This window comes from Pomacea canaliculata, linkage group LG10 (assembly GCF_003073045.1).
Source record: "Pomacea canaliculata isolate SZHN2017 linkage group LG10, ASM307304v1, whole genome shotgun sequence".
Lineage (NCBI taxonomy): Eukaryota > Metazoa > Mollusca > Gastropoda > Architaenioglossa > Ampullariidae > Pomacea > Pomacea canaliculata.
This window is the reverse complement of record NC_037599.1, coordinates 25,527,882-25,551,997: the sequence shown is the minus strand read 5'-3', so window position 1 is coordinate 25,551,997 and position 24,116 is coordinate 25,527,882. Positions and strand designations below refer to the sequence as shown.

The 24,116-nt window shown below is 41.4% G+C and overlaps 1 protein-coding gene across 1 annotated transcript in view; it reads left to right on the top strand.

Moving 5' to 3' along the window:
• LOC112574514 (collagen alpha-1(XXII) chain-like) overlaps nucleotides 1–24,116 on the top strand; it is a 79,393-nt gene that overhangs the window by 50,329 nt on the left and 4,948 nt on the right. Inside the window, exons 28-36 of the mRNA XM_025255641.1 lie at nucleotides 5,609–5,680; nucleotides 6,432–6,476; nucleotides 7,805–7,858; nucleotides 9,533–9,565; nucleotides 11,726–11,872; nucleotides 13,117–13,171; nucleotides 18,086–18,187; nucleotides 20,152–20,241; nucleotides 22,402–22,479. Coding sequence (XP_025111426.1) covers nucleotides 5,609–5,680; nucleotides 6,432–6,476; nucleotides 7,805–7,858; nucleotides 9,533–9,565; nucleotides 11,726–11,872; nucleotides 13,117–13,171; nucleotides 18,086–18,187; nucleotides 20,152–20,241; nucleotides 22,402–22,479 — 676 coding nt within the window. The remainder of the gene's footprint in view (nucleotides 1–5,608; nucleotides 5,681–6,431; nucleotides 6,477–7,804; nucleotides 7,859–9,532; nucleotides 9,566–11,725; nucleotides 11,873–13,116; nucleotides 13,172–18,085; nucleotides 18,188–20,151; nucleotides 20,242–22,401; nucleotides 22,480–24,116) is intronic.

Genomic DNA, 24,116 nt, shown 5'->3' with positions numbered 1-24,116 from the left:
GACCACATTTTGGTTAACAACACTTTGTAGACCAAAGTGTTATTGGTCAATAATTTGGAAGTGAAATGGTTAATGGTAGTGCCGTTAGTACATAAATGCTAGCGGGCAGCGGACAAGTGCAGAACTTGAAGGCTAAAGTATTAATGGGAGGTGGTCGTAAAGTATATGGCGTCAACCCATCCAAAGTAATGGTTTGAATGTAGCCAGATCAACCCTAGAGTAGTACTTTGAATATGGCCCAGTCAACGCTACTATTTTTGTAATGGTCATGTTAACCTAGAGTAAAAGTTTGAATATGATCAAGCCAACCGTAGAGTAATAGTGTCAATATGACCATATTAACCCTAGAGTAATAGTTTGAATATGACCATGTTAACCTAGAGTAATAGTTTCAATATGACCACGTTAACGTAGAGTAACAGATTGAATATGACAACGTTAACCTAGAGTAATAGTTTGAATATGACCATGTTGACCTAGACTAAAAGTTTCAATATGACCATGTTAACCTAGAGTAATAGTTTGAATATGATCAAGCCAACTGTAGAGTAATAGTTTGAATATGACCAAGCCAACTGTAGAGTAATAGTTTGAATATGACCAAGCCAACTGTAGAGTAATAGTTTGAATATGACCAAGCCAACTGTAGAGTAACTGTGTCAATATGACCATGTTGACCTAGAGTAAAAGTTTGAATATGACCAAGCCAACTGTAGAGTAACTGTGTCAATATGACCATGTTGACCTAGAGTAAAAGTTTGAATATGACCAAGCCAACTGTAGAGTAATAGTGTCAATATGACCATGTTGACCTAGAGTAATAGTTTGAATATGACCATGTTGACCTAGAGTAATAGTTTCAATATGACAACGTTAACCTAGAGTAATAGTTTCAATATGACCATGTTGACCTAGAGTAATAGTTTGAATATGACCAAGCCAACCGTAGAGTACTAGTGTCAATATGACCATATTAACCCTAGAGTAACAGTTTGAATATGACCAAACCAACTGTAGAGTAATAGTTTCAATATGACCGTGTTGACCTAGAGTAACAGTTTAAATATGACCAAGCTAACTGTAGAGTAATTGTGTCAATATGACCATATTAACCCTAGAGTAACAGTTTGAATATAACCAAGCTAACTGTAGAGTAATTGTGTCAATATGACCATATTAACCCTAGAGTAACAGTTTGAATATAACCAAGCTAACTGTAGAGTACTAGTGTCAATATGACCATATTAACCCTAGAGTAACAGTTTAAATATGACCAAGCTAACTGTAGAGTAATTGTGTCAATATGGCCGTGTTGACCCTAGAGTAGAGGTGGGGCAAGTCAGTCAGAAGATCTGTAGTGAAGGCCACACATCTACTGTAGTGAGTTGTGTCAGGTCGTGTACAATGATGTCATGTGTCTGACGTCTTGTATGCGTCATTTGTCTCACGTCACTTGAAACAGAAAAAAGACGTCATATAAAAGAAAAGTAGTTGGTCTCAATATGGCCGAGTGAGAGAACAACGGTCTTCGTCCGCCATCTTCTTTATAAAGAGGAAAGGTCGGATGTGACTGGTCTTGGGAAGCTGAAGGAAGATGGACACAACCACACTGGCATGAAGGGTGGACTTACAGTCTAATGATGTCCACTTGAGATAAAGTTCACTGGTAGACCACCTTAGGCGGGCGGAGAACCGGTGCTGCTGACGCGGGTTTACTTCTGCTGCAGTCCATCATAGTAACCCTTCCACTGGTACATAAACATCGCCTCGACTCCAGCTTAGAGCTGAACTGAACTGAGCTGATGTGGGGGCGGTAACAGCAAGATTTCGGACGGTCTGGTAGAGGAATTCAAATATTTCAGTTTAGTAGCAGAGGCTTTCAGAAGGACCTCAGTTTTCTCGTCATTCATTTTCAGTTTGTTAGAAATCCAGACTTTCACAGTCTGCTGTGTGGTGTATGGTGGTTCGGACCTGCTGGAGCTAGGAAGGGAGGCCAGACGCTAGGAATTGTGCATCATAGGCATACATAGGATAATGAGGCACTGCAGGCCAAAGTGGTGGATGGTGGAACCCAGTGCTTGCATGTACACAGGGAGTAAAAGAGCCCCCAAAACATAGCCTTGAGGCACCTGGTACTGAGGAGTATGCGGTGTGATGCCTGTAACAACACAGACTGGGTGCGATCAGTCAGGTAGGACCAAAACAGTTCAAAACAATGCCCCTGAGACCGAAGTAACATAACTCAGGGGAGCCGAATGTCATGGTCGAGTAGCAAATGCAGCCGACTCATCCAGCATTGACAGTAAGGAGATGTAATCCATGTCGCAAGCAGGTAAGTCCGTCTCTGTCAAATTATCTTAAACATGGGCTGACTAAAATAGTTCAAATAAATTGTCGCTAGAGAAATGTACAAGCACAACCTTTTCATGTAATTTGGACAGATTCAAAACTAGGGAACAGATTTCGAGGCTAGTAGGGTCGAGGCTGGAGTAATATTGTCCACATTCAGCGCGTGTCCCTAAACGTGACAAAGTGGACAATATCGTGACAAATGAGACAAAAATCTCTAAAATCGGACCAAAAAATGTTTTTAATTGGACCAAAAGTGGCAAAAGTGGGACAATAAAGTCCGACCACACTGTAACGTTTTACGAAAGAATGTGTAGAATGTGTTTGTGAGCGCGTGTAAACATCTGCATGTAAACCACGCTCGCCGCACTCTTTCACCTTTTTGAGCAAAACGGTCCGGCCAACGATTAACACATTTAATGTTTATGAAATTAATTAACGATGAGATGTGGATGAAACAAAATAAAAGAACACTACTCCCTCACCGTCAACCCCCTGCTACGGTTATCAGACGGGCTGGCGAGATGACCGACTGGACCAGCAGGTTATATCCGACGAATTATTTCACGAAGTTCGTGAGATTAGAAGCCACATTAAAGCCACATTAAAGCCACATTAAAGCCACATTAAAGCCACATTAAAGCCACACCACTTGTCTCGGCGAAGCTGATATATTCCAGTGGAATTAATTGCTACACCACTACTTGGAATACAAATGATAATCTTCCACTGAAGGACGTTGGATATACGTTGAAGGCAGTTAAAACACACTGATCACTCTCCACGGAGCTCCGTACTCTCTCACTGCTTGGTCTCGACTGTCCCGAGAAGGTAGGTAGGTAGGTAGGTAGGTAGGTTGTTTAGATGGGAAAGTGCTTCCACCCGAGGGCGATTTCGCACTGTGTGGGAGAGGGAAAGGAGGTAGGGTAGAGATGGAAGAGGGTGAGGGAAATGAAGATGCCGACCACGTAGCCAGCAAGCTCAGGTTATATGAACCAAGTTAAATTGGCATAGGATGGTCCAGAGGTCTGCCAGGGTCGCAGAGGTGGTGCAGCGTCACAGAGTTGTTGCCATATGTCTACTACTTAGACTATCTAGTACACAAACGAATCATCCAATCACTCTGTCAAAACAATGGGCTGAGCCCCAGTTCCAAAAAAAAAAAAAAAAAAAAAAAAAAAAAAAAAAAAAACCAGGTAGGTAGCCTATTCCTGTACAAACATGTTACGAAACACTCACTCAAAGTGACCCTCATTACGCTTAGCCTAATCTATTTAAACCTGTTTAAAGAAATTTACCACACGGGTGGTGAGCCACCATTGACACCACCAATGACAGTACGGTGTGCCATATATCTTTAGGTGGGTTAAGACAGGAGACGAAGGTTAATGATAGCCCGTGATTATGTAAAACCTGACTTAGGACAGCTCTATCATCTTTAAGTTCATGACACTCTAAGAGCACATGGGAAGTGCTGAGCCTAACCCCACACGTGCATGTAAGAGGTTGTAATCTACAAGTGGTGAAATACTCCCCGCCAAGCCTCATTCTGGCTATCTTTGATTGACTGAATCGATTGGCACCAAAATATATCAGTGTATTACTGGGGCAATCAGCTAGCAACCTCCTATTACCTTTACCTAAAAGCTTGTACATCTCAATCCACCGTGATTGTATCGCTGGCTTTAAAGCCACTCTCCTCTCCTCAGGTGAAAGAGAGATGTTTAGGGTATTAATGTTTCGTGTAATGGATGGATTAACAGCTAATTTAGCCAATTTGTCCCGAGAAACGTTAGATCTCCTAAGTTAACTCGTTCTCTTCCGAGCTCTTGACCAATCAGGTCCTTCGCGACCAGGTAACTAGGACGACCTGTTCACAGTCTTTCTTGGAGACTGTGCCGACCAATCATGAGTCCAATGTTCAGGTATGGCTTCTCCCTCCATTGACTACCGTCGCCCTAGTTACGCTGTGCTAAGCTCATTTACGTCATTCCATACATGACGTAAGAGAATGAGTCACACAGAGCCGCGTCAGTGCTCGCGCGACTGCTCTTCCCTGACCACAAGGAGAATTAAAAATAAAAATGAATCTAACTAGATTCGCCTGAATCGCGAATCGTTACACACACTCTCTCACACACACGTATACATCCCCTGGAATTCTCGCTTTTGTTTGTACCGCCAATGCCATCCACTCCACGGTCACTGCAGCTGGGGATGGCTGAACAAACACTGTAGTCTCGTAAAGGTGACGTCACGAATCCTGTAATCCTTTACTGCTAGTGCTGGCTGAACAAACACTGTAGTCTAATGAGAGTGACGTCACGAATCCTGTAATCCTTTACTGCTAGTGCTGGCTGAACAAACACTGTAGTCTAATGAGAGTGACGTCACGAATCCTATAATCCTTTACCGCTGGTGCTGGCTGTGCAGACACTTCAGACTGATGGGGACGATGTTACGACTTCTATAATCCTGTCTGGTCCCGTCTTACTGTGCTCCCAGGTGTTTCCCAAAATCCTTTCGACTCAATGAATGCACTTCTACTCATGATTTTAATATTATACATCCAAGGGTGACAACCCATACCATTAAAACAGTCAGGAGTGATAGTCTGACAGGCATTCACATCGCAGTCCATAAGGTTCAGGGCGGCGAACTTCCCCCCGACTTGCACCTGAAAAAGATTGGCAACCTGTGAGTGTAACACCTTCTCTAAGTCGAAACGAATGTGGATTGGTCGTGCGACCTTAGTAGATATCTTTAAACGCAGGTTGGGGTCACTGTACAATGTACATGCCCTTTGTTTCGCCTGGTTGATGCTGGACTTTAAGCACCTCGGCAGGAAGATTAATTCGATCAGATTGCGGAGAGTGTCACGTGACGAGTCGTGTCTCAGGTTCATTGTGTGAACACAAGGTGTTGGCAAGGGTCCTTTGACTGTGCGAACTCTAGCAGCTGGAGGGCCCGTTGTATAATTCTTTGCATGAAACATCTAACACAGCGGGGGGTGCGCGACGTGCTTACAAGGGGGGGGGGCGCGAAGGTGGTCATTTTTTTAGTTTCTTATACCGGTATTAGTGAAGTTAGCTTACCTTGCTGGCTAAGAGGGGCGCGCGGACGTACCTTTGTTCGTCAGGGAAACTGTTTAGGTGATGATGGCCAAAAGTATCAATACCAAGAAAGGACGAGATCGTCAATCGATCATCAAATGACAAAATGTCATTATTGAAAACAAACGCTTTGTCTTTGCTTTCAGGGACCACAAGGTACAGCTGGACCTCCCGGCCCTGTGGGACAAATAGGGATTCCGGGTAAACCGGGCCCTTCGGTAAGTAAAGCATACATAGATAACCTTAACCACAGACAGTACAAAAAGCGTTTTGTGTTGTTCCTTTTTCTAAGTACAGTGTAGGGCCATTATGTCACAAAATGTTTGCATCCCAATGTTGTTGTCACTGTGGATTGTACGGACGTGGACACGACCTGTCAGACACTGGAGACAGGTGTGGACAGGTGTTTGACACTTCCAATGTCCGTGATTGACATGCTATCCACTACCGCGGATTAAATACGTCACTGGCGCCCCGCGGCTACACCTGACCCTGCCTTACGTCACCGCCATGACGTGAACGGCCTTTTATTGCTAGGTGATGTAAGCGTCGTGCGTCTCACGTGGTATGAGCCCCGAGGCTCTAGTCCATCTTCAGCCAGTTAGTTTGTCCATGCGTACGCCTTTCTTGTGAATAGAACAGACGTGTGAACCCACACTACAGCTCTTTCGTGACACTAAGCGACGTTTCTTTATTTGACTGGAAGACATGCAGAGACTTGTTGAAGTGAGTCACACTCACTGTTACAAATACTCCTGGCGAACAACAGAACTCTCAGCGTAGGGGAGTAATTGCTTTCCTAGTGGCAAGTGAGAAGACTTAGATGTTTGAGGCCTTATATCGTGAAGATTAAACATAGTTATGTACGCATATTTTGGAAATCATTATTTTAAAATGAACTTTCCCGATCATAAATAAAATGTGCTGCTGTCGTGTTGTCCTTTAACGTCTGGAGTTGATACTCTACAGGGACCACCAGGACCTCCGGGACCACCAGGCGAGAGAGGTGTAACTGTGAGTACTTGATGCGTATGTAGCGTGACGTATACTTGTAACGTGTGACGTATGCATATGTAACACGTGACGTATGAGTATGTAACATGGCATATACTATTAAAGTGTTACGTCTAGATATTTAACATGATTACGTAAATGTAGCGTGTAATGCATACATATGTTAAGTATTACGTGTGCGTGTAATATGTGATGTATATGTATGTAGTGTATGACGTATATGTGACTGATACTATATGATTTTTACCTGTATATGTCAGAGCTCTTCATACGGCATGTGACGTGTGTTACAACTCTGTCAGTGTTTTATAAGATCTTTACAAGATGTAATGTTAATTTGCATGAGCAATTAAGACACATGTATTGACACTATTTCTTGTGTATTTTATATGTGTGAACACTTCATTTTTATGTGAAATTGATGTCATTTCACGGTGCTGTAGCTTCATTGTGTTCAATCGTTCCCCTTCACTGAGAGAGTGGTGATGGTAATGACTACGATCTCTAAATGTCTTAGCACGTGTCTTTGATACCAACACCAAGTAATTTCACCTACATTCTCAACGTGTCTTTGATGCTGACACAGAATAATTTAAACTATAGACTCAAAGGGTCTTTTTTGACCCAGGCTAATTTGTACTACGGCCTCAGCATGTGTCTTATACTAGCACCACAGTACACTTGGCTAATATTATGCAACCTTCAGGATAAAATACCCTGAGGGTTAAAAACACCTTTACACAATACTATGCAGCCTACAACGTAAAATTAGTTTTGAAAATCACAACACATTTGGAAAAGCTTACTTAAGATATACCCGTTGAAAAAATAGAGTTTGCAAAATAGTTCTGGAAAGTCCTATAGCCTAGTAATCAGAGAGGAATAGTTTGAGGTCGTGCCTGACCTGAGTCCACTGTTGACTGCGCTGTTGAATGTTTATCTAACCTACAGCCCTCATCTGACTCAGTTTATGCGTATCTAACCCATAATAGACTTGGGGAGAGAAAGGCAGCGAGGAAGAGATCGACATGCCCTTCTAAAGGGTCAGCTGACTATAAATAGACTCTTGACGTCAGCCGACTATTAATAGACTCTTGACGTCAGCCGACTATTAATAGACTCTTGACGTCAGCCGACTATTAATAGACTCTTGACGTCAGCCGACTATTAATAGACTCTTGACGTCTACCTATTTTCACACTCATCGCTAGATGCTAATGGCTGCAATAGTATTATCATCGTCCCCACCACTATCATGACTACAACATTGTGACAAAGTGTGACTAAGAGAGACAGAGATTTAACTTCTCTTGTTTGTTTGTTTACAGAGCTATGTGACAGGCGCCGGAGGAGAGGTGGAAGTTGGACCAATGGGACCGCCGGTTAGAGGCATAGTCCTATGGACTTTGTCCGAGTACTTCCCAACACTCCGTTGTACTCTGTTTGCTTTCTTGTTTTGTCTCGTGTCGTTTCCTTGGATGTTCTTTTCTTTTTTCCTGTTTTTGTGTGATTTCCGACTGTCTAGACATCTGTGGGTGGCTCTTGTCAGCTATCTTAGCACTTTGTGTTACCTGTCTGTGTTGAACTGTTCTAAGATGGCTATTGCTGCTTGTCCAGATAGCGTTCTGAGTGTCATTATTTAGAGAAGTGTTGCTAGCCCCGAACTATGTAAGCAGAAGTGCCGCTAGGTGTCGCCGCGCTCGTTTGATGGGTGTCACTAACTGTGCTGTTCTAAAAGAAGCTATGCTGCTTTCTCTTTTCTAAGATGAATGCTTATCATTCGAGCGCTGGTCAGATATAAATGTAAAGTTCATATGCTGGTGACATAAATGTAAAGAACAAATAACATAATTAAGAACAGATGCAAACAAAATAAAGCATTAAATACAAAGTATTACAAAAACTAGAAAATATATATATATATAGCGTAAACGTATAATAATAATGAAAGATTTGTAGAGGTCATACTCATACTCGTAAGGAGCACGCTCATTCATGGGTGGATGTTGTATTACTATAAACACTATACAGACGGTCCTCGGGTTACGTCAGCCCCGAGTTAGGATGTTTGGTGTTTACCACACACCTGTCATTGACTGTCTAAAGCCTTGTTTACATCTGTCATTGACTGTCTAAAGCCTTGTTTACACCTGCCATTGAATGTGTAAAGCCTTGTTTACATCTGTCATTGACTGTATAAAGCCTTGTTTACCACACCTCTGCCATTGAATGTGTAAAGCCTTGTTTACATCTGTCATTGACTATCTAAAGCCTTGTTTACATCTGTCATTGACTGTCTAAAGCCTTGTTTACACCTGCCATTGACTGTATAAAGCCTTGTTTACATCTGTCATTGACTGTGTAAAGCCTTGTTTACCACACATCTGCCATTGACTGTCTAAAGCCTTGTTTACATCTGTCATTGACTGTGTAAAGCCTTGTTTACCACACACCTGTCATTGACTGTCTAAAGCCTTGTTTACCACACATCTGCCATTGACTGTTTAAAGCCTTGTTTACTACACGCCTGTCATTGTATAAAGCCTTGTTTACCACACATCTGCCATTGACTGTGTAAAGCCTTGTTTACTACACGCCTGTCATTGACTGTCTAAAGCCTTGTTTACACTTCAGCGCTTTTGTGTCGTAGACGTCGTAACGCCAACTTCGTGGATTTTTTTTATTACTGTTTATTATTCCTGTTTCATTTCATTATTAAACTATTTTTTATGCGGATTTTGATAATTACTGTGTTAGGATAGGATAAGTGCTCACAGTATGTTATTTACATACAGTATGTACGTATGTTCCGACTTACAGCCAAACTCGCTTTACGACGTGACGTAGGAAGGGAGGACGTCGTAAGTCGAGGACGGCCTGTAATCGTTTGTATTTATTGTTACTGCAACTATTTTTATTATTAAGTTGTCTGTGTCACAAAAATATATTTAGAGCGTAAAAAAACATGGAGAGGACATTCGTAGTATGTGACCACCGCAGCTCTTTGTTACTATGTTTGTATTTATTGTTGTTACATATTTTTATATTTAATATAGGGACAACCAGGACTGCAAGGAGCAACAGGGATGGTAAGATTATCAAAGAGTGGTAGTAAGGTTAAGGTTAGAATGTAAAGACTCCATCTCTGGTGGAACTTGAAGACGAAGCTCAAGATAACTTTAAAAATAGCATGTATCTCAGGCAACATGTATATTTAAAAGTTAAGGTGATATCAATGCGGTACCATAAATGTATTTCTGTTAAATTCTTCGGATACCAAAAACCTTGAAGCAACGCTTTTTTTTGTGTTTGAAATACTGAAACATTTCGTGTGAATAACAACTTTGCAAATTTCCTTTGATTACTTGAATTTCTTTAAAATTTCTGTTGTTGAAAGAACACCATGAAGAGACATGGATGCATGTGAATATGAATTGTTGTCTAAATAACGCTAACTGAAACTGTTGTCATGTGACCATTGTCTGGATACTAATTTAATACTACCTTGACTATACCCGCTCTAACACTCCTAGCCGGGTGCAACGATTAGCGCCTGTCACCAATACACTGAAGGTTGGCTGCCTGGGTTCAGCTCTCGGCATGCTGCTTTTTCTCTGTATGTGGCATCTGTTTATAGGGCAATGCCGCGATGTATCCTTAGTTGCTGGCTCGGGGTAAGATACCTTATCCCCTACCTTTTATAACACTACTAACAATATTAACGGCACTCTACACTTCATCATCTGTAATAATACACAAGGGCCTGAAGTCAGTTTATCACTAAGTTTTTCACCTGAGGAAATGTTTACAGCATGTGACACAGCGCAACCAGTAACCAACTGTATTCCTGACACACTTCATGGTCTGCTTGCTATGGACCTGCATGGCTGAGCATCAAGTGTCGCCCAAGATGCACTGACAGACAAAAGCACTTGCTTCAACAAATTAAGCAACAGAGTTTTGTTATCATTGGCCTGCAGGAACATAAACACGGCCCATGGGACACGGAACACAGACTGGGCCCATCGGAAAATGTTCTGTCGATGCTTGGCGATGACGACGAAGTCAATAGGAAGGCAGCAAGTGGACATAGTAAAGACTATTCGCCAAGCAAGCTGCTGGGTGTCAACAAGCAAGTCAGAAAAGTCGACTTCTCAAACTAAAGGAGAATGCTCAAGCGTTGCATGACTTACTGCCATCAATGAACTCACACTAGAACCACCTCTCAGAAAGCCCCTCACATGAAGAACTCCAGGAATTCGTCACTCAGCCCCTCATCAGTCAGATACCCTGTCCCTCTCAGAGTCCAACGCTGGTGTCAGGACAAGTGAGTGAGGCACCACAATCAGTCCATGGGATGGATGCAAGGGATGGTGACATTCGAGCTGTCATCAAGAGACTTTATGCCGACATGTCACACTCAGCAACATTTTCGTTTACTACGTGACTAGAAATGAAACCCAGTGCCTGTACTGTTTATAATTATTGTCTGACAGTGTAAATGTTATCACAAACTGATCTTTTCTTACTAAATATAGAACTTTTAACAAAAAAGGAAACAGTTTTAAAAACATGGGTTTTGCATGTTGTGGGGCAGAAAAAGGACATATTCTGCTCATTGCTCATTTCTTCGCTTTACATTTTAACTCGGCATAGGTGGTTGTACAAAACTAAATGTGCCCGGTGATCCGTTACAATTCATTGGATGACGATAAGCCCCACTGTGCATTCTTCCATCTTCACGCCCTCACCACCTCTTCGCTCATCTTCTGACACCAGGCTTCTGCGAGTCCCACTAGACAAAGATGTATGGGCTCATCCTATCTCCCCCACTAACCCTCTTTTCCTCTCAGACTTCTGTCTCCTACCAAGTCACATCAACTTAGAACAGACTACCGTCAGCCTTCGTCACTCTGATTCTCTCACACACTTTAAGTGTAAATTAAAAAAATTTCAGGATCCACTGCGACCCTGCCCTGACCCTGAGCTTTCATAGCGAGTATCTGTATTTCCTTAGTATATGTTGTAGAAATGATATGTGAATATGGGTGCATGGTTGTTGAGGATTTAGTCTGTGTATGATTTACGTAAAGCGCTGTCAGGATTTTTTTTTAGAAAATCATCATCAATCATCATCATCATCATCATCATCATCATCATCATCAATCATCAATCATCAATCATCATCATCATCATCATCATCATCAATCATCATCATCATCATCATCATCATTGTTATCCTTTGTCAGCCAGGTGAGCGAGGTGCTGCAGGGAAGAGAGGACCATCTGGACCTCCAGGAATGCCAGGAGTACCTGGATTACCTGGTCCACCAGGCCCTCAGGGGGACAGTGGACTACGAGGTCAACCTGGTATGCCTGGCATGCCAGGAATTCCTGTAAGTAGATACCTCATCCTGTGGAGGTTCTCCTATCCACATGTGAATTACATCATCCGTGATGAGTGTATGGATACTCCCAACTGCATGATACCTCTAATGCACACTGTTGTGTGAGCGTTCCCAGGGTTTACATTATTTTTAACTCCCCTTCAAAAGGGCGATGGCCCCTTGAATAAACAACTTGAAAGAAAAATGGAATCGTTAAGACTGCCTGTATCAGCTCCTCAATATGCCCTCGTCTTGGCCTTGTTGATGCTGGATTCGAGGCATGGGTGTTGTTTACTATTGTTTACAGCTCGTGGTAAGGAGGGGGGCGAGCGCATGTGCGTGGCTTGGCGTGTGGCGTTCTTTTACTGTGGGCGACTTGTACGAGCTTCACGATTTCAGCTTCATTAACATGGGGAAAACGCCATTTAAATCATTTTGTCATTACAGTTTGATTGTAGCGTTTTAGTTTATTACAAACAACATTTCAGTTTGAAGCAATGCGTAAAACATGATATTATTTTCTTTGGAAGTCTAAACATGAAGCGATGATCATAGTACGAGACTATTTGCGATCCTCCACGACGAAATGAGTCTTGAGTCGCGCGAAACAGTTGTTTGCTAGAAGTTCAGTTTTGTGCAGTTTGACTTTTCTTGAAAAATGGATTCCTTGGTTATTAAACTATAAATGGATTCGTTGGTTATTAAACTATCAGGAAAATACACTGCCATGTGAGAATAAAAGTTAGAAGAGGACTTTAAAGACGTTTTAGTCGAGGTACCTACTGCGATCCCTACCGATTTCAGACGAAATTCAAACGCTGTTTCGATACTGTTTCCCTGTTATAACCCCATCGTGTTATACCTTGCCAGAAAGCCCGGAATCTGTTTGTTTAACTTCTTTAAAGAACGATTCAATAATAACCTAAACAACGTGGTCGGCCATCTTGACGCTAAACTTTGAACCGCTTTTCTCAAATGGCCGCCACTGTACTTTCACGCTTCAAACGTTTTAACTCACTCAGTGTTAAGACCCGAAGAACAACTTTTGTACCAAAAGAAAGTTCAGAACCTGCATTTAAAAAAAAATGCAATTAGGCAAATCTCAAATTTCCGACTTAAGACTCATTTCTTCGTGGAGGGTCACATTTTGGCATTGATGACTCGATACTAAAATTCCTTTTCATAGCTGTATTAGAAATATTAATTTGAGTCTGTAACATTCACCTTTTACACCTCTTACTGTTTTTAAACAGGGACGCAGTATTTCAGAGCAAGAAGTCCGGGATCTGTGTTATATGGTTCTCAGAGGTAAGCATCCGTAACTCTGATTACATATTTCTCCACATCGCATGTAATTTGGGTTCATAGGTTCAAAACTTTTCATCACGACTGTGAGAATCAGGTTCGTAAATTTGTGTCTCAGCCCTCTCTCTGGATGTGATACTTTTTTATAGGGATTTTATAGTTTTCTTGGGGAACTCTGGTTTCCTGTAAACGGTATGTGTGTATGTATAAACAAACACAAAAAATGCAAAATTTATATAGCGCATACTCACACTCCTAAGGAGCAAGACAGACAGCATGTGAGGGGCAAACGAACAAACAAAAACATATGAACGACGGAAGGATAAACAACAATACTAATGACGAATAAAAAACAAATGCATTAACCATAAAGAGGATCTAAGGAACAAGGAATGAGAGTATCATGATTTTTCAAACGAAAGACGAGCAGGGTGTGCAAGTTGTTGTTAGGAGTAATGTTAGCGCACATTTAATGATTCAGTAGTGGGTATACTATAGGTGGTGGGTATGGAAGTGGACAGTTCTGTTGTTTCGCTGCACAATAACTAAAATCTTGTGACCGTATGTTGCTGTTCTGGAGACAGGAAAAGAAGATGGTCATCAGACAAAGAGCGTAGTTGCTTAGTTGGGATGTAAGGGAAGAGCAGTTCAGAGAAATAATCAAGCAGGTGCCAGCAAAGAAATTAACCACAGCACGGACAGTTTGTACTGGATGCCAGAACGGATGGGAAGCCAGTGTAGACAATGAAGGAGAGGGGTGGCGTGGTCACGTGTCCTAGCTCTAAGCACCAGACGTGCAGCAGAGTTCTGTACTTTCTGGAGTTTGTGAAGAAGGTATACAGGGCAGTCAGCAAGCAAGGAGTTGTAGTAATCAAGCCGAGAAAGAACACACACACACACAGGCAAGAGTGTTGGTGGCGAGCGTAGACAGAATGTGACAGATGGCGCTGATCTTACGGAACTCATAATAGGCAGAGTGACAGACAGCTGTAGCTTGTCTATCATAATAGACTGACAGACAGTTGTAACTTGTCTATCGCAACAGGCAGGCTGACGGACAGCTGTAACTAGCTTATCATAATAGACAGAGTGACAGACAGCTGTAACTTGTCTATTATAATAGACAGACTGACAGACAGCTGTAGCTTGTCTATCATAATAGACAGACTGACAGACAGCTGTAGCTTGTCTATCATAATAGACAGACTGACAGACAGCTGTAGCTTGTCTATCATAATAGACTGACAGACAGCTGTAGCTTGTCTATCATAATAGACAGACTGACAGACAGCTGCAGCTTGTCTATCATAATAGACTGACAGCTGTAGCTTGTCTATCATAATAGACAGACTGACAGACAGCTGCAGCTTGTCTATCATAATAGACTGACAGACAGCTGTAACTTGTCTATCGCAACAGGCAGGCTGACGGACAGCTGTAACTTGTTTAGCAAGAGTCATGTCTGCAGTGACAACGAATCCCAGGTTCCTGACGAATGACACGAAGGTGATGTTGGTGTCGCCCATCTTGGTGTGATTTGGGGGACAAACGAGTAGAGGTTGATTTCTTCTGGAGCATAGGAGGGCTTCCGTTTTATCATCGTCTGAATTTGTTTTTAAATTGAAGCTTTAGAAACTGGAATCTTACCTTATAGATGGAAAGTGGCTGCATTGGTCCCTACTCCATGAAAAGGTAATAATCAGATTTTAAAAGCTATAGACCAATAGTCTTTACCTCCCAGCTATGTCAAAATTTTCAAAATTATTAAAACCAACAAAAACTATTTCTGTGAAGCTAGCATATACTTCCCCTTCATTACCCCAAACCTAGCAGGGACAGGACAAAGGTTATAGGATTCATTAAAGAAAAAGGGACGACCACGATGAACAGATTTAATGTCTAAAAAAGCCCTTCTCATTTAAAAGCAAAGGAAAAGAAGAAGCAAGATAAACTAGCTACATTTGCAATGAAGCGAAACCATATTATTATGAACATCAACAGTTGTAGTTCTCCATCATAAGGAAAGTAGCCAGAAAATACCATTGGAAGATAAATACAAAAATTAAAACAAAAGAATCTAGTAAATAAATAAAAGAGCATCTTAGCCATGTTTGCTTTGTTACAATTCAAACAGATGTAACCAAGCAAATTAGCTGGAATGAGACAAAATGCACATATACTCTCTACATGGACCATCCTATGTGTAGCTGTGTTGTGGAGATACACAGCCCACCCACCCCTCTTCACATGGGCATTTAGTCTCCAAAACTGCATGAAAGAGAGCTCAAAAAGTTCTTGAACAAATATAAGCTTAAATATAAACCCTCTCAACCCTCTTTTCTATGAACTATACTTCTAATTATAGAACTAACAACAACTCACTGTGTTGCTTTGGAAGAATTCATTGTTTGGTGCGATGACAACTTTCTAGAACTTAATGTGAGTAAGACGAAGGAGATTGTCTTTGATTTCCGTCGGAATTCTCCACCGTGTCCCGTCTGTGTCATCCATGACAAGGAGGTGGAAATTGTTTCTGCTTTTAAATACCTGGGCACCATCTTCGACAGGCGACTTTGCTGGGATGTCAACACTCAATCTGTCGTGAAGAAGGCTCAACAACGCCTCTTCCTCCTACGGAAGCTGAGGTCTTTCTCTGTCTCCCCCCAATTTCTTCAGCTTTTTTTACAGATCACATATAGAGAGCGTGCTGTCCTTCTCGTTCATCTGTTTCTATAATAGTTTATCGGTGAAGGACAAGAGCAGCCTACATCGTGTGGTATCCATCTGCTCCAAAGTCGTTGGATCCACCCAGAGTTCTCTTCAGGATCTGTATAACAGGAGGACTCTTCTGAAAGTGTCTGCCATCCTTCGTGATGACAGGCATGCTCTGTCGGGTGAACTTGTCCAGCTCCCATCAGGTCGCCGATATAGTATGCCTGCATGCAGGACAAACCGACTGCGGCTGTCTTTTGTTGCTTCAGCCGTCAGACTTTTGAATGGATTATGAATGTGATGTGCATGCAATCATGTATGACTTTAATCGAGCTGGTATGATTGACTGCAACACGACTGCCTGTGGGTTTAATATATATAATCGAGCTGCAACTGAATTGCCCTCTAGGGATTAATAAAGTATTCTCTTATCTTATCTTATAATTACAGTCCACTTATCTCTCTTTTTTGTCCGTATCTCTTGATTAGTCTGTCCTGACTACATCAAATCGAAATCGAAATCAAATCAAACTTTATTCTCTGTATGAGGAAGTCCAAGACAGAAATACTTCTTTTGGTCACAAGCCCAACCACATATACAAACATAATATGAGCATATAAATATAAACACACAACATAATGGCCATACATACAATCCCATACAAGACATATAGCACACACGCACACCTACACCTATCACATACATCCCTTTGTTAATGACCTTTTAGCTAACTCTTCGTCATTACTGTTATTTCTGTCAGCTCGTCAGAGATAATTCTAAGAAAAGTACACAGTGTTCTGTCTGGGAAGATGTCAGAAATAGCGCTGACAGGTGTAGTGCTCTTCTTGAGAGTATGTCAGTTTAAAGCTTGCTTCCTGTATGGCCTCGTCATGTCCAAGCCATTGACATCACAGATGTTCAGGCTTTAAATGGCTACACTCTCAGTACATTTGCACCCACAGCGCATATTAAGTCTGAAAGACTCATGGTAGAGGTCGCTCTTGTCTTATCACCTTAATTGACTCCACTCATAATCCATAAAATTATAAAGCAGTCCCTGCAGCTGTTCTCATGGGGCCTTTCTCACAGGTCCTGCAGCTGTCCCCATGGGTACTTCCTCATAATACCTGGATGCAGGGTCAGCACTAGGGAAGGCTCATTCACCAGCACGTGCAGTTTTCCTGTATTTCAACAAATAGCAAAAAGATCAACACTCTGACCTCGACATGCACAACACCTTTCCTACACAATTTTCACTAAGGCTCAGTAAAAAAAATAAAATAAAATAAACAACCAGTTCGCAACACACATTGCCCTGATATGATATAACGTATTTTATATATTTGGATAAAATTAGATTCGTTATGAGTACTCTTATCCCGCCACAAAATTTACTGTGTTACTCAGGCAATGACAATCAGGCAATCAATCAATCCAGCTCCCTTTTAAGCATCCAAAATTCCAAAAGTCACACCTCACCATCTGCTATATTCGGGGTGCAATTGCAAAACGCCCTGTGTGCTCTTCTGTAGGCTGCCAGATGAGTAAGCATACATCTGTTTGTGTTGTGATCAGGCATGCTGTGTCTGTAGTGTAAATAAAACGTATTTTCTGACCCAGCATTAAGAGGAATTTAGTGCTGTGTCGCTGTTGGCTACTCCTAACCTAAAACAGGGTACAAAGATTGAATAAATAACAAATATAATTCTTCGATGCTAATTTATACTTTTATAAAATGTAAGCAAACGTACGCCTACCTCAACATCAGGTTGCATGGGTCTGTGGAGGCTATACAAATGACTGCCAGCTTCATCTCCAGTACCAGGCTCCAAGTCTAATGAAGACAAACGACAGCAACAACAAACTGCAAATGAAAACAAATTCATTGCGCGATCTAACACCATCTTGCATAGAGCATGCAGTGGTCAGAGGCAAAGAAGTAATGTCTAAGGAGTGTGCAAACTGTAATAAAATTGAACATTTCTATTAAAATGTGATCTGCTCCTGTCGTTAAGGTGTTTATTTGATAAAATTAAAGACCTACTTGGTGTTTATTGTGCCCTTAACCTTGTGGTATGTCAAGCAGATTATTACAGTGTAGATAGCAAGAAAATTTACTTCTCATAAGAGGCAATTATATCTTACTATGACATCATAACTGATTGCTAAGTATTTATAATTTATCACTGATTTATAATGTGCAGATCATATGGAGGATCTAGTGGCTAACCTTCAAGGGCCACCAGGTCCAGCAGGAAGAGGCAAGCCTGGTAGAGCAGGTCCGCCTGGACAGATAGGATTACCTGGTAAGATGTTGTCCACTGCCCTATCATAGTATCTTACCTTGTGAAAAGGGCAATATTCTAGTAATAATAACGCTAATGAAGTAAGATTGTAAGCTTGCTGTAAGTAAGATCACAAATTGCATACGACCAAAACTTATTTAAGCCTTAGAGGATTCTTACAGAACTTCATCAATTTTATCTTAGTTATGGGTTATAATTATATTTCTTGCATAATATTTATATTTCTTATATAATATTTATATTTCTTGTATAATATTTATATTTCTTGCATAGTATTTATCTTGCACACTGTTCCTTGATGAGACTGTGTAGACTGCTGGTCAGTGTACTTGACACAGTCAACCACTTATGTTATCACTTACCACTTAGAATTATCTTAGAATTATCTCTGACGAGCTGGCAGAAATAACAGTAATGACGAAGAGTTAGCTAAAAGGTCATTAACAAAGGGATGTATATGATAGGTGTAGGTGTGCATGAAGTGCTATATTTCACACTATCCCTACTGTGTGACTTTTACTTTATGTCAGACTACCCCTACAGTGTGTGACTCACTATATTCACCCTCATTCCTGCAGTGTGTGACTTTTACAATATGTCACACTATCCTTGCTGTGTGTGACTTTTACTATCTTTCACAATTTAACTGCAGTCTGCAGTATTTACTATAATTTTCCCTATTTACCCCATATTTTACCCTATTCATACAGTGGGGAATGATATTGCACACTATTCTTGTAGTGGAAAGCAAAACTGGGTATCTGAGATCAGGTTACTTCTTTTTAGATATGGTTTTGGACATGTTTGGCTAAATCAAGGAGTGGAATCAGTAAGCAATTTTAGAAAATGTTTTAAACAAAGATTGATTGATTGTCACTGGCAAGAATGGGATTTTATAATCAATAGTAGTGAAAGGTATAGTTTCTATAAGTCATTTAAATCTGTGACTCACAGAGAGATGTATTTGAGTTTAGATGTTAATAGTTTCATCAGAAATGCATTAGTGAGAATTCGATTTGGTATTTCAGATATAATGATGCATACTTTAAGATATTCTGACAATAATATAAGTAAAATATGCCCTATGTGTCAAATTGATGAAGAGGATGAGTTCCATTTTATACTATGTTGTCCATGCCTGAAAGATCTGAGAAAAAATTTCATTCCGACAATGTACTACACTAGACCAAATAATTCCAAACTGCAGATGCTTATGTCAACAAGCAATGAAACAATACTGTCCAATCTTGCCAAGTTTTTATATTTAGCGGCAAAGAAAAGAGATGTTATTCTACGCTAATAACACTCTGTATCTATTGTGACATGTTGCATGACAATCCTTTTGAATGGGCCCAAAGGCCTAACAAAATAAACTATTCGTATTCGTATTCGTATAACTGCCATTCCTCTTCATTCATGCAACCAATGGTGACAACTCATGCTCACCATAACACAGTCAGGGGTGTCCGTCACAATGAACCGAGTACAGTTTGAAGAGGTAAACAGCTTTAAATGCTTGTAAGCCACCCTCTTAAAGGACGGCAGTTCCACGGCAGATTTCTGCATCAGGGTCTCAGAAACAATAGCATAGACAGAGTATGGCGCAGCTATAACATCAGGTTCATTACAAAGTACAAGCCTAGTGGTGGGCCTTGTCAGCCGCCGCGTCTAGATAAATATACAAAAATGTATGAAGTTTTCTTATGATACTTTCTTGAAAGGTAAAGAAAAAATGCATAAAACTCCTAACCCTAAAATACCCCAAATTATGTAGTACTCCGTAAAATTCAGGACGACTTCAACAGACTACAACAAAAAGACTAAACAACAGAATATATGGATTTGTCTAAAGTAACTAAACCAAACTCCAATCTTAACAGGCGAGCGTGCGCCGTGTGGTAGGTAAGCAATACTTTACCTATTCTAGACTGAAGAATCTCAGGAGAAATATTTTGTTGCTTCAGGCGAACGTGGATCACCTGGACCACCTGGAGAGCGAGGCTTTATGGGTTTGCCAGGTCTTCCTGGCCCACAAGGTCCATCAGGTAGACAAGGTGGGTTTTAATCTGTCAGCTTTTGAAACAGGTTATCTGGTAGACGAGGTAAGTATTCTCAGCTCTGTAAAAGATGAAATATGACGGGAAAATATTTCCGACTGCAGATCTTTAAACTCATAAGACAAAGAAAAACAACAGCAGGTTTCTCGTGACCTATTATAGATAGCTGTTGTCAATGTTTGGCTCCCTTTATATCTTTGTGTGAACTGACAGTCTTTAGGTTAGGTTTGCTGAGGACCTTTATGCCCCGGATTTTTCGCACGCCATAAAGCTGACAAAGAGGCACCATAGTCCAAGCATCCATCTTCACTTGTCAGAAACGCTGCACGCCAGCAAGCTCGCAACACAAAATCACCAAGGAACAAGATTACTACACCGCAGACAGACAAGAACACATACAAAAAACATAATCGCCTGAATAACTCACGACTCAGCAGAAAACATCTGGGGCTGCCACGGCAGCATCATCAATCCCTGTTTCTAACAGCTTTGTTTCTCTTGGTGAGCAGGGGATGGATGTGGATGAGTGACGTTTAGCGTCGCCTTCTCCATCCCCCGTCCCCTGCCTTCTTCATCTTCTCCTCCTCTCTCTGCTTCTGTGAGGCGCTTTGAAGAACTCCAATGCCTACCATCTTGTTTCTCTCATGATATAGCACTACAGGAGACTTCTCCTACCTTCTACCTCCTTTTACTTCAAAGGCTTTCGAGTGTTAATCGGGATTCTCAGACTGATGTCCCTTCAGGTGGAACTGCTCTTCTCATTCACTCCCACATATTGTTTAGAAAACTAACACTTTTCCACTCCTCTTCAAGCTGTTGCTGCCCGGGTTACCCTGGACAAGACTATCACTGTTTTCTGTCTATCTTCCTCTTTCTGCTCGGATATTCTGACGGGACTTGAAGGTCTTTTGACCCAACTTCCTGCTCCCGTCCTTGTTTTGGAGGACTTGAACTTGAATGGGGCCTCGACTGACACCAGAGGAGAGTTGTTTCAATCATTTTTTTTTTATGGAAAGCGATCTTGGCAGACAGACAGCAATCCACCGATACACGTCCTTGGTCTGACTGGCGGATGGCTGTTCTCTTTTCACTGCGGAATTTCACGCCATCTTGCTTGCCTTGCAGCATGTTCAGCGCTCTTCGGAGCACAACTTTTTTTAAATTTTAGACTCCCTTCGTGAACTTCAAGCTCTTCTTTCCAATGATTTTGACACCCTCTCGTGGTCCAACTTCATAAAATTTATGCAGCACTCATCCATCGCAACAAGGCCATTGTTTTCATCTGGGCTCCTGACTGTGCTGGTATACCAGGCAATGTTCGAGCAGACCAGGCTGCATAGGCTGCATCTCTCCTAGCAAATGACAATTGCTATGGTATCATCGGACTGTAATTCTATCTTCTCGGCCTACGTTCAGTCCCTGTGGCAACACTGCTGGGACACTCTGGGCCAAAATGAGTTGCATGCCATCCTTCTCTTTTTTTCCAACCGCCTTCCTTCGTGCCGTCATGTGCGGTGGGAGGAGGTAGTTCTGACGAGACTACGTGTAGGACTCACCTTTGCCAAGCAATCGCGCCTTTTACGAGGCGAATCACCACCAATATGGGCCACAACCCTTTTTATACTTGACTCACTTTTATTTGCCCCTAAACTTTAAAAATAAGTTTACTTTCTGTCGCCGTGATATAGCCTTATCGTTGCTGGCACGGCGTAAAACACAACCAACCAACCATCTGTGAAATCTGGGATTTCTTATTGGAAATTCCTTAACCAAGAAAGCGCTTAACCATCTGTTAAAGTGTATTGTATAGGCCACTTTGGTCTGCGCTATACGTAGCAGAGGATGACAAGCCAGTATCTACATCCACGACAGCATTAGTGAAGTAGACTGGTAGATTCTTGTGAATACACATTATCTATGCACCACTTGCTACAATTTATCTTTGATTATGTTTGAGTAGAAGTTTGCTTTATTCCATTGATGGGAGGAAATTCTCTGTGTGTCGTTAGTAACCCTTGTGACAAAAAAAACAAAAAACAAAACAAAACAAAACAAAACAAAACAACAAAAGCAAAACAATGATGTAGTGAGTCCCCTTGTGAAATTTACGCAGTGCGATTTTGCTGTTTGATCTCACGTAACATTGTTTGTGAGCAGGTGACCGAGGGCCTAAAGGAGACAGGGGCCCTATGGGTAATGGCAAGGATGGACAGCAAGGGCCACCCGGACCACCTGGTCAGTACTTCTATCAGCTTTCATGTTTTATGTTGTCATGGAACCCATCTCATAGCGATAAGACTTTAAAAAATACAAAATTGTCTCTCATTAGATCGTAACAGTCGGCTCATAATTATGACTTTCAAAGACACTAGGAAAGTTGTCCCTTATCAGATCTTTTCTCTCACGTTAAATGACTTCTCATAAAGGCTAGCGAAGTCAACTATAAATCAAATGATTTTCACGAAGGCTATCCCAGTCAACTATAAATTAAACGACTTCCCAAGTATTGTCTCCTTCAGTTGAAAACAAATAAGGTAAACGGACTGTCTTAAATTCAAGCTTGTCACTTCAAAGTCACAGCCAACGGAAAACCGTACTATGAAAAGTTGTTGTCACACTTAACTTGGTGGACTGTGATATATGATGTAGACACCCTCGATGGAAACATCAAGAATGTGCTACTGTCAACAGCACATGTTGTGCTAGGGCATTGCACGAACAAATCACCTCACCGAAAGCACTGCTCCATGCAGCTGATGGAGGGAAAGATGCACAGACCTGTACAACTTCCAGCTGAAGAAAGACGCTAACATCATTCAAAACAACCAGGCTACAACCACCAAACATTAGGACCTACAATACCTGCAGGAAGAGGTTCCGTTGAAAGATTGGTACGCAGGCTAAAGCGAGGAAAGTCGCCTGGCGTTGACACCGTCCCAGCTGAGCTGCTCAAATGGACATCAACCCTGACATGATCCTCCGTTAGAGCCAACATCTGTGTCTCCTACGGAAACTCACATCTTTCTTTATCATCCTCACTCAGTTCTATCAGTCCTTCATCGAAAGTCTCCTTTTTCTTTCATCTCTTGGTTCCACAGCCTATCCCTAGGAAACAGAAACAGCCTTGTTTTAGATGCAAGTTTTAACACAGCGTTCATTTCGACTACATATCTGTGGCGGAGAAGCATATAACACATTGGTTCTGTCCCGCACGCGGTCAGCCGACCGCGCTACCTCTTCACGCCCACGCATCGCAGGGAGCCATGCGACACACTGTTGTAACCACAGCAGGGTCTGTACTTTTAGTTCTGTGCGTAAATGAACGAATACACAAGGGAGAAAATACGGGAACCTTTCGGAATTGTTCCTCTTTCGATTGCTTCCCTTTAGAGGCTGAACAAAATCAACCAATCAGGTATTTTCCCGTGTTTAGAGACCACGCGAAGGTTTGTTTACTTGAGCGCCATATTAATGATATTCGTTGCCGGTTACTCGATTTCACGTGGATTTGTACTCAAACAACCGAAAATGAGAAAATCAAAACAGAAGCAATATTTAAAATTCAAAGGTATATTCTAAAATATATGCCTGTTTTGTACTTTTGTGTGTGTATATATTTTATAAATATTTTTTCTGATTGTCGAACTTTTGACCTACAGTGTTCCCTCGCTACTTCGCGGTTCATCTCTCGCGGATTCACTACTTCGCGGTTTTTTGTTTTTTTTTTTTTTTGAGTGAAGTATCGATCGATACTTCCGCGCAGGGAATTATCGTTCTACAAAATACCATAGATACTTCAACAGGAAAAAGACGAAAATTGTAGCTATATTTGTATTTCTATTAAAATACTATGTTTATTTTGTAGATAGAAA